This window comes from Vollenhovia emeryi, unplaced genomic scaffold (assembly GCF_000949405.1).
Source record: "Vollenhovia emeryi isolate VEMERY1.0 unplaced genomic scaffold, V.emery_V1.0 DF939205.1, whole genome shotgun sequence".
Lineage (NCBI taxonomy): Eukaryota > Metazoa > Arthropoda > Insecta > Hymenoptera > Formicidae > Vollenhovia > Vollenhovia emeryi.
In genome coordinates, this window is record NW_011967161.1 from 199743 (window position 1) to 210682 (window position 10940).

Sequence of the window (10940 nt, forward strand, 5' to 3'; positions counted from 1 at the left end):
CGCCCAATTCGAGCGCGTGGCAAGATGTGACCGCCTGGCGATCGATATTGCTATGCGCACATCTCGCCACGCGCTCGAATTGGGCGGTAGGCCGGCCTAAGACAACGATTTTTAATAATTAATTACTCGTTAACTATTACGAAAATTGCAAAATGGTACAGAACTTTTCCATTCATCTCGATCCGTTCTACCTTCTCAAAAATTTTGTCGGATATGGAAAGACTCACCCTGTATATCTACAAATCATTTTATACATTTCTATTGATGTTATTTATCTGCCGAGTCCACTGTTTCTTCACGTCCTCATTCACTCACGTTTTTGTTTATCGCTCAATGACTGTTGCAAATTTTGCAAAATGGTGCATAACTTTTATTCTCAGTGTGACCCAACTTGCCATCACTTTTCAACAAGTTGATCGCTAAGGCTTATACATTCTGTATATTACTTTTATTTAAAAAATATAAATAAATAAAAATAGATACACGACACGGTGTCGGTACTACGTGGGAAAACGAAGGACTCGAGGATGAATAGAGTTCGCCGGGCAATTTTTATCACCGGCGCATATACATCTATCGTTCGCGCGGATGAAGCGCCGGCGCGATATTTCCGAATCTGAAGTCCGATCGGAGGATGTGGACCCCGGCTATGATCGACGACACACGACTACGCGCTTATCTATTTATACGGTCTATTTATACGTAACGTCAGACATCGGGCGAACCGTCGCGCCGCGAGAAGCGAGAGTATCGCTGACGAGAGAGGCGCGCAAAGTATCCGCGATGCTATTGACCAGAGCGAGAGCATCCGAAGTTGTCGGCGCGCGACCCAACATCCCGGGACGAGTTTTCACCATCGATATTTAGCACGCCGGATTGCCAGAGTTAAGCAATTCCGTCCCCGACGTCGTTTTTCATATCAACTTCTCTTTCTTTCGCACCTCAGTTCAATATGTCATGCTTGAGTATATTTAACGAAACTTACAATCACATTTTTATTTCCCTTCCAAAAAATCGAATCCGCGCGGCGAGTAGCTGGCATCCACCTATTGATTGCCAACGCATTAATAAAAAAAGGGGGAGATATTGTTTTAAGAAAAGAGAGAGGCGAAATGCACATGAACTGCTCTCTAAAAGTCAATCGGTGGATTATCAGTGAAAACAGTGAATATTCACTGATTCACTAAATAATTCAGTGCCATAACTGTTTTCAATGATGATGCACTGATTGACTTTTAGAGAGTGGCTATTTAGAATTTAACACTTTTGGGCGTCAATGTAAAAGCAATGCCATTTTTAAATTTAAAAACCCACAGACTTCTATATACTACTAGACTGCTAGCTTCGAGCTGAAAAGTGAGGCAACAGTCCCGCGCTATCTTGTTAGGTAAATAAAGTACGATAGTACGTGTGCATCGGTGTGTCACTGACAATGTTAGAGACTTGAGTTTTCGGTCAGCAAGTTTCTTCGTCAGCCGACACTTAATGAGCTAATCGAGCAAATGAACGCAGTGGGAAAGATGACGCACTTGCGCAGAAGATAATTTATAATTGCCGAAGGTGCACTTGGACTATAAGCCGTTAGTGCCCGTTAGCCGGCCTAATCGTTCGAATTTACCTGGCGAAGCATATGAAGGTGATTGCCACGCTATGGTGAGGACGATGGCGCGGAATTAATGCCAAGGCGACAACGAAAGATGAATATACCTCGATACAGCGGAATTAATTGGCAATTTCTAATTACACAGCACGCGCGAGATAACTCCGTCCGCGCGAGTAATCGGCCGGGATAATTGCGACGGAGCGGAAAATTAGCAGTCGGGTATTGAGCTAATATTAATTCTATTAAGGAAAATATCGCGCGGCGCTTGAGATTATTCTGAGCGATTCTATTTCACGAGGTAGAGCTGAAAAAGGCTAGGGGCGTGTGCAAAGGAATTCACAAATGGAAATATCTAACTTTTATCGCACAATCAGTTTACAAGGAAATGGGACGTGAGAACTTAAAAAGATTTAAGGGTCTGGGTGGGGCCTCAGTGGTCGAATTGGTGAGACGCCCACCCTAGAGTGTAGGCAAGTCCAGGTTCAAACCCTGGCTGAGGTAATATTTTTCGCAATACATTTCTTTAATTAGAATTTGCCAGGTAGCGTCGTCGTGTAGCAATTTTTCTACATTGGTTAATCGTGTACTGGCGTCAAACAATTCTTTACGTTATTTAACGTGACGTTGGAGTTCGATGTTAACAAAAAACGACGAATCCTGTAAACTAAAAAGGAAAAACAAAAAGAGGCCTATAATTTTTTTAAAATAGAAAAGAGGACTATGATCTTAACTACCTTATCTATTTTTCATTTTCAATTATGATTAGCTGTAAGTCATGAACAGTCTGTGAGGGGACTTTAACGTTGTCGCAGCTGAAGTATCGTATCGTTGAACGTGTTGTGTAGGAAGTCGACCTTCGTAAACTGAGGCAATCCCCCATGAAAAGATTTATGCTCTCGAAACTGGCTAAGTTGTTAAATGCACACGTGGTGAACCTCGCAGTAACAATCAAGCCCAAGGCGAATACCTTGGCAAATACCGAGGGGGATACCGCCGACCAAAATCCTGTACACCAATGCCCACTAATGCCCAGCGGGCATTGCTTTATCTTATTATCTTACTTTATCTTTATAATGTCCCAGCAAGGCCTAATGTCCAAACTGATGCCCAAAAAGTGCCTAGTAACGCCCAGTAATGCCGCAAATCTGTACACCACAATGCCCACAGCGGTTTCCCCCTTGGCGAATACTCTAAGTCTAAACGATCGGGAAAGTAAGGAGCAGCAGTACGCGAACTATATTTAATAACAAACGAAATCGCGACGACAGATGGTTGACATATTTTATCTACGGGCTGATTCGACGAGCAATAACAAGGAATGTTTACCCTATGAAGTATAATCATTAGAGTAATAAACACCTGTTGCCATCAAGTGGATGGCAACCGCCAGACGTTCTTTTATCCACATTTATTTCGAAACTTGTTGAGAACATTTTAATATTTCCTATCAAGTGTTAAGTTTAATACTCATTGCCAGTAATCGAACGTTTCGAATAAAAATAATCGAAAGTCGTGTAAATATAATTTCAAAGTGAACATAATTTTATTATGAAATATTTTAGTGAATTTAATAGTGAAAGGAATTTGGAGAAAAAAATTATTATCAATGTTACTATTAATAACTAAATGTTACTGCATTATTATTATTAACAAAATTAATGCCATTATCTACCAGAATCTCGGATAATCTGCAGACAAATGACATTTTATTTGTCTTAATTTTAGAATGACACTAGACAATACAAGCGCCATTTGCTCTCTCTAAAAATTCGCATGGTTTGACAGCTGCAAATAACACAACTGAAGCATGTATCGTATCGCACAAGCGAGACCTAGCCAATCAGCATCTGGGAAAAGCGACCACAATACTTCCGAGACTTTCGACTATCGACTTAACACGCCTTTCTTTATATAGGATTGTAATAATTTCATTGAAACACAAAAGCGCGAAGGACCTAAAACAATTTCGTCCAAGACAATTCCTTCCAAAATCTCTGTCTCAAGGGCACGAAGGGAGCCACAGCGGAGCACGCCAAGTACCAACGTCCGAAGAGATCTCCGAGAGAGAACGCGCCTGACGAAAGCTCGCCGAGCAGCTGTTTCCGCGAGCAGCCGCGACCCATTTAAACGTCATCGGTGGGAAAAAAAATTCCTATCGCAGGAATGTTTCGTGCGCGGCCGGCGACGCGACGCGACGTGATGACCGGTGATTTTACGAGAAATTCCCCTGTACAGTTAATCGGCCGGCGCGTTGTATGTACAACGTCCGCTTCCTCCTACGTGTTGGCGCATTTAACCGGTACTGTTAATTGGCACGCCCTGTCGTACTCTATCAATTCCAGACGAGTACGAGCCTAGACGAGTGTAACTTGAATACCACGACGGCGGGTTTCTCGATTTTCTCACGTCGCGTGGAGGTACGTGTGCACGCGTACACGACGTGAGAAAATCGAGAAACTCGTTACTGTACATATAAATGTATATGTATACAACTAAACGTACAGGCATTCGTGATAAGGTGAGAACGCGTTTCCTCCTTAAATTCTTGTACGGTTTTGTGGATCTTACGAGACTCTCGTAGCAAGCTATCGCCTGTAATGATTTTTTTTTAACTGTAAAGTCCTCTATTATGGGATAAGCTTCTTACATGAGATCGCAGGTCTTCAACGTCGAAATTTAATCACAAATCTTTACTCGCGACGATTACGCAATCTAACAATGAATTTTCCACTAAACAGATTTCACTCCAAGGGCAATAAATTAACGATGAAACCAATAGACGATGCCTATTACTGTAGCAAAAACTGCTATCTCATATTAGGAGCTTATCTCATAATAGGGTACTTTCCTCCACCAAAGAGCATTTCAATTAAAGCTTGCAATAAAACTGTAACAAAGAGTAATACGTTTCAGTGTAAGTGAGGAGTGGAATTTACTGAAAAAGTAAATAAAATGTGTAAAGGATGCACTCTTCCAGTTTCATTTCTAACGACACTTTCTCCGATCGATCTTCTCAATTAATAATAATATACGAACGCATAATTAATTAATATACTACAAACTTGTCGTATCAATAATTATCCGGAAGTAAGTATTATCAGTTATAACTCGGGATAAAGAGGATAGACTATTTGACTATAATGTTCCACTTTTACTCTATTTATTTGCGCTTCCGTATGAGCGATACTTCACGTTTCTCACAAACGGGAAAGAAAGTGTAGCTATGCAAATACATCGTACAAGTCGCTCGAGTTTCTTAGTAATTTATTTTCCCAATCCCCCCCGAGTCTCTTTCAATTTCACTTCTATCAGGGTGTCCAGCAAACTCAATAAAAAAAATTCCCCGACTTTTTCAGGAGTTTTCCCAGGAGCCGGAATTAATTTTTCCCTGACCGTTTAGTGTAATTTCTTTCAAGATGCATAATTTGCGTACATCTGTATGGTAAATCAAGTAAACGTTAAATGACAAAGTCCTTGAGATACTTTTCTCGGGAAACCAAAGTCCGGAATTTAAAAGGGTAAAAATTTTAACTAAAGCAATTACACCATCTATGTATAATACATTGCGTAATAGGAACGAACGTATCATTACAAACCATTCCAACTATTTGTGATACCGTACGTAATCATATATGATGCTGTCGTTTTGCTTAGCTGCACTTTGTTTGCAACTTACTTAGATAGTATTGCTTAGTAATTCATCTTTTTTTTATAGTTTTGTCTTAGTTGAACACACTGAAATAATATAAAATAACACGACGATGAAAATATAAATTACCGACCACGCCTATAAATTGACGTTCAGCAAAACAGAGAATTAGTGTACTGAGAGCCAAAGAAAGGTTTATTTTCTAGAAACTTTAAATTATTCTGAAAAAAAGTGAAACAATGTCAAAAATCCAGATAAATCGCAAAATCTCCTGACTTTTCCCTGACATTTCCAGATTTCTAAAATTCCCTGGTAATTCCAGATTTCCCAGACCACTGGACACCCGGTCCGTTAATTTGTCTTATCGATCGTCTCTTTTGTAAAAAAAAACAAACTGGAAGAAATAAGAGAACAAAATAAAAAATTGAAGAACACGACTTTTGCGCCATTGTGCCTCTCGCGCTTCCTTCCGCCTCGCGTTCGCGGAATCGCAATGCCGTCATAAACGTTATTCGAAACGGGGCTTAGTTTGCGTAAGCTTTCCCGCGAAGCGTGAATAAACGCTCGATACGTTCCGCGCGGTTCGACGAACGGATTGAATTTTCGCGGCGGCACGGCGTAGCCTCGGTAAATGCGGGTTTTCGGGCCGCGCGCGTTTCCGGAACGGAGCACGCGGATCTCTAAAATTAGAGGCGTTACGAAAAATGTTGGTTGCCGGCGCGGAGCGGCGCGGCGCCGAGCCGCGGGCCTCGGGTCCCCCACGGACGCGTTATTGGCGTGTGTGTAACCATTATCAGTAACGGCTTATCTAATACCTGACTTGACGTCGCGCCGTCGCTTAGCGCGACCCGGCGCGTCGGACTAGAGAGGGGCGGCAAGGAAGAGATAACGCAAAAAAGAGGTGGAGAGGCTTCGTCAATGCGAAGGGGAACGGCGGCGAGTCATCGTGAAAATCACGGGCATGACTCATTGCGCTCTTGATTATTTTTGTCATAAAGTCTGAAAATACAATCCGAAGGGCTGCGGCCGATATACGCGAGAAGAGGCGGGGGCCCCGGGAGAGCCTTGAGCCCCTGCCAGAAATGAAGAAAACACTTGCAAACGCATACTCGAGGATGCTCCAATTTATCAGTATCTAACGGCCACGACGAATGTACGAAATGAAATTCTGCAAGGAAAAAAATTTCTTATTAAATATTTATCCCCACTGAATTTATTTGCATTATACTTTTATTGAATAAGTATTAAAATTTTGTCTCATTAATATTATTTCCTTAATTTCTTTCCAATCACGTTTAGATATAACGTTTTAATATTAAAAATAATCAAGTATCTAGTTTGTATAAATATCCATTTTAGTTGGCGCAATTTGATGATCTAATGGCTACGATGTGCGAAATGAAATTTTGCAAGGAACAAAACGAGAGACGTTTTTACGAAAAACTTCGCCCCGAGTTCGCGCTAAATCGGCTAAATCGTATTTCCGCTTCCTATCGCTCGACGGTGATAATTTCTTCGAAAAATCTCTGATAATGTTACGTCGCAACGACAGAGCGCGTAGAACAGATTTTTTATCTGTAAATCTATGTTGTCTTTCTTTACGAATAATTTCGTAAACGTGAGAAGCGTCAAGATGCAAGAGAAATGTAATCTTATCGCGCACTAGGGTTAAGTTACATTTGGAACATCATGTAATTTGCACGTATTCACAAAACTATAATGTACAATCTGAATTCTGTACATTTATATGTTAAGATATAAAAGTTGTGTTTAGCTCCTTAATTCCGTTGCTTTATACACAGTTGAAAAATTTGTGTATTTTTGTAAAAAAATATGCCGGTAAAAATTTTTGTGTTAAACGTACAACACATTCATGTGTTAATTGAACATATTGCTCTTGTGTTAATTGACCTCAAATGTAAAATTATTAAAATAACTGGAAGGAAATGTGAAAACAACACAATGTGTGCTTATTTTTAAACTGACACAATTCCGTTGTTTTATACGCAGTTGGAAAAATTGTGTTTCCTTGTTAAAATAATGCCGGTTAAAATTTTTGTGTTAATTGACCTCGGATGTAAATTTATTAAAATAACTGAAAAGAAATGTTAAAACAACACAATGCGTGCTTATTTTTAAACTGACGCAATACATATGTTCTATATTATTAGTAACAAGATTTATCTGTTAAAATTCACTGAATAAAATGTTGATTTTATTCTATATAACATAAGCGAGAGTGATTTCGAACCGTCATTTGACTTACTGCATCTGTAAAATGTAAAAATTACATTCATTTTGTCATTAAAAATATGTTAATTTTACACAAAATTTATTTCAAATTATTTTGAGATTTGCATTTATTTTGTGTTAAAATGTTAATAGAGTATTAGTGTGATCATTTAACATATCCGTATTATGTTAAATTAACACAAAAATTTGTGTGGACCGTTTGGGACACGTGATATCTGTTAAACTTAACACAAATTTGTCCACAGTGTAGTACAATCACCGACATTTGGTATCAGTCGTTATTGTCGCTGATTCGATTCGCGATACACATTGTTTTAATATCAGAATTCTGTGGCGAAGAAAATCACAAAATATTGTAGTAAAACAACGTCCCACGCTTGTCTCGCGCTTATTGGCATATCACGTGTGTGACGTAACAAGAGAATTATTATAAAACGGACCTGTAAAAACAAACTGTTATCGCGTTACCGCGGTCGAATTACATTTCGATTGCTTCAGCATTCCCTTTGGCTCCTCGCCGATAAGATTACGACAATCGGATCCGAGGGAGTTGATAATCTCTCTGTCTCTCGAGATTAATCGTACATCGCTCGAGTCTCCGCGCGGGCGACTTTCAGCAAACGAGCATTGATATCGCCGAACTCTTGTGTCCGTCGTTCAATTCTCTAGCCACGTTTTCTACGCTCGAATTCTTGTAATTTTTTTTCCTTCACTCTTCAGGGCGTGTCGTAAACGCAAGGCGAAAGATACCCGGCATATGCTGCGCGTACTCCTAGGCCCGGTTTCACCGAACGTCGCTTGACTTTAATCTTAGTTTATGTCTGTCTCTTTCTAAAGTAACGGTTGGAAAGAGGCAAGGAACGAATTGAGCCAAGCTCGAAGTTAAGCGACGTTGGCGAAACCGGGCCTTAGCGCGCGCTGGACTCTGAGACACGAGATACTTGGTCTTCTCTTTACAATAGGCAGCTGCGACCGCGTCAGATAAAAAAAAAGACACAGAAAGCAATCTATGTTTTCCCTCTCTGCCTCTCGTTCACTCTGGAACAGGTGTACACGCACATACCGGATCTCTGTGTATCTACGGCCAACACGCATTCGCTTTAAATGCGGTGGGTAAAACAAATGAACGATATTTCCTCCGAGGCCACTTTGCCTGTTGCTTAATCGAGGGAAGGAGCTTAATGGGTCCCGACTTTTACGAAGATCAATCGCCTCGGTCCTCTCCCAGAAGGAGTTGGAGAGCGAAAATAGGGGGGGGGGGGGACGTTACGTTCTCAACGAACATTCATTCGTGCAAACCTGATGACAGGATCGTGCGACGGTGATTGCTCCTCGCGCAAATCGACGGAGAGTCGCCCACAAAAATATACGTAAAGTTCACCATTACTGAAATAGGTTTCCAATACGAGGTCGCGGGTTTCCGACACCCAAAGTCAATCGCAAATCTTCTTCTTCGCAACGATTACGCGACCTAACGACGATTTCGCTCCAAGGGCAGTGAATTCGCGGCGGAGTCAACCCCGCGCATCAGGATCCCACAACGAAGGACTTTGCTCTGTACGTCAAGTACGAAAGACGATTTGCTGACGGCCGCGCGATCGATTTCCGGGTTCGATCGGCGGAAAACGAGACGACGGGCCCCCCCTCGGTCCGGCTGGGTCCGAGAGGACCGGTCTCGAGGAGAACGAAGGGCGGGGAGGGAGAAAAGGGAGAAAAGGGAGGAAGAAATGTCGACTCTATGATAACACCCGCTCACCTTTTTCTGCTGCTTCTCCCAGGCGGGGTCCAACAGACCCTCCCTCTCCCATTCCTCCTCCGGTGCCATGTATCCGTCCCCGTAGGCCTCCATGTCGTTCATCCTGTTCGCTCCGTGTGTGTGTGTGTGCGTGCGTGCGCGCGTGTCTCACGTTCCTTCAAAACGCCAAAAGCTTGATGTCACACGACTTTGTTACAACGCTCGCCCCGTTACAACGGGAAAGAGATTCAGCGGCTGGACAGAGACAAAGCGCGCGCGCGAGAGAGAGAGAAAGAAAGAGAAACAGAAGAGAGAGAGAGAAAGGAAAAACCGGGAGAGCCGCGAACGCGTCTCTCCTCGAAGCGGCCCCGAGAGAAACGCTCGATCGAAGATCGATATGCGTGCACCTCCTCGGCGTACGTATGTTCGTTCGTTGCGGTGACAGCGTCGCGTGTACCAAGACGGGGGAAGGGGTCGAGATTTAATAAGGGGGAGAGGGAGAATGAGAACGAGAAAGAGAGAGGGGGGGAAGGACGAAAGCGAGAGGGAACGAGAGCGGTGACTAAGGGACGAAGGTGAATGCAGGGGGGGAGAGAGAGAGAGGGGGGGGAAATTGTGAACGGAAGATTAGACAAGACCGGCGGTGCGGAGGGCGAGAGAAAGGGAGCGAAATGTATGCGGCGAGAGGCCCCGATGTGTGTGATAAAACGTACCCGCTAAGCCCAGAAAAACGTTCGGTTTCGTGTCGTTCCTTCCCTCGCGCTGACCCCTCTGCCACGAGTCTGACATATACGATTTGCTCTCGCCGGCGCACGGCGCTCCCCCCTCCCCCAGCCCTTCGCCCACCCCCTTCCCCGCGGCGCCCCCCGCCGTACAAGGGGACAAGGGTCTCATTCGCTCGCCGCTCGGCTTCTCGCCGGGGGAGGGGAGGCGCAGACCCCTCCCATTCTCCGGCACCCTTCTAAATTCTCTTCACCCCTCCCCGCTCGACGCCGGGAGCGATCTTTGTCAAGTGAATGCACGACAATGCGAAAATAGCCTGGGGGTTCCTTTTTTTTTCTACGATAGCATTTGTTTTGGTCTAGCACAGGAAGCGTGTGTCGAGCGGCGTGTGTAGGAGTGAGAGTGTACAGCGGGGGGGAGGAAGGGGTCGCCGTGTTTGACGTTACCCCGCGTCGGCGTTCAGGCCGTTACGTCGCTCCGTAAGACGCGGTCCCGTTCTCGGGACGCTCCGCGCGAGACGACGACGACTCGCCGTGAATCCCCCGCGTACTCGTATCGCCCCACGGGCCGGGCTCGCTGGCCTGAAACTAACCTCCGTCCTCCCTCGCGCGCGCGCATACGCACGCACGCACGTCGATCCGCAGCTCGCTCGCGAGGACGCAGGGACGACGAAAATAGCGCCGGAGACGGACGCCGCGGCACCTCATTCACCCACACACGCGACTAAAATAGGACCGACGCGCGAACCGCGAGTAATTCTCGTAGATCGACCGGGGCGACGCCATTCCCGTGCGAGCGAGACCCGCAGAATCGCCGCGAGTGGCACGGAACATGCGCGTCATGTAGAAGGGAGGCAGAGTCCCTGTAGTAAGTCTGGACGGAGGTCTAGTTCGACACAACATGACGTCATTTGGTCTGTTCGTTATCGCTGTACTGTCGAACTAGTGCAGTTAGGCCCGGTTTCACCAACGTTGTTT

At 44.1% G+C, this 10940-nt stretch overlaps 1 protein-coding gene across 5 annotated transcripts in view; it reads right to left on the reverse strand.

Moving 5' to 3' along the window:
* The window catches only part of LOC105561541 (alpha-actinin, sarcomeric), a 27411-nt gene extending 16693 nt beyond the window's left edge, over window positions 1-10718 (reverse strand). Inside the window, exons 1-2 of one of the 5 annotated variants that reach the window (XM_012011606.1) lie at window positions 10556-10718; window positions 9262-9416 (exon numbers count right to left, since the gene is read on the reverse strand). In XM_012011606.1, coding sequence (XP_011866996.1) covers window positions 9262-9363 — 102 coding nt within the window. In that variant the 5' untranslated portion in view covers window positions 9364-9416; window positions 10556-10718. Of the gene's footprint in view, window positions 1-9261; window positions 9831-9953; window positions 10044-10555 lie in introns of those variants that run through there. The other 4 variants (XM_012011605.1, XM_012011607.1, XM_012011610.1 and 1 more) reach the window with 4 other exon arrangements.
* Window positions 10719-10940: the final 222 nt, after the last annotated feature.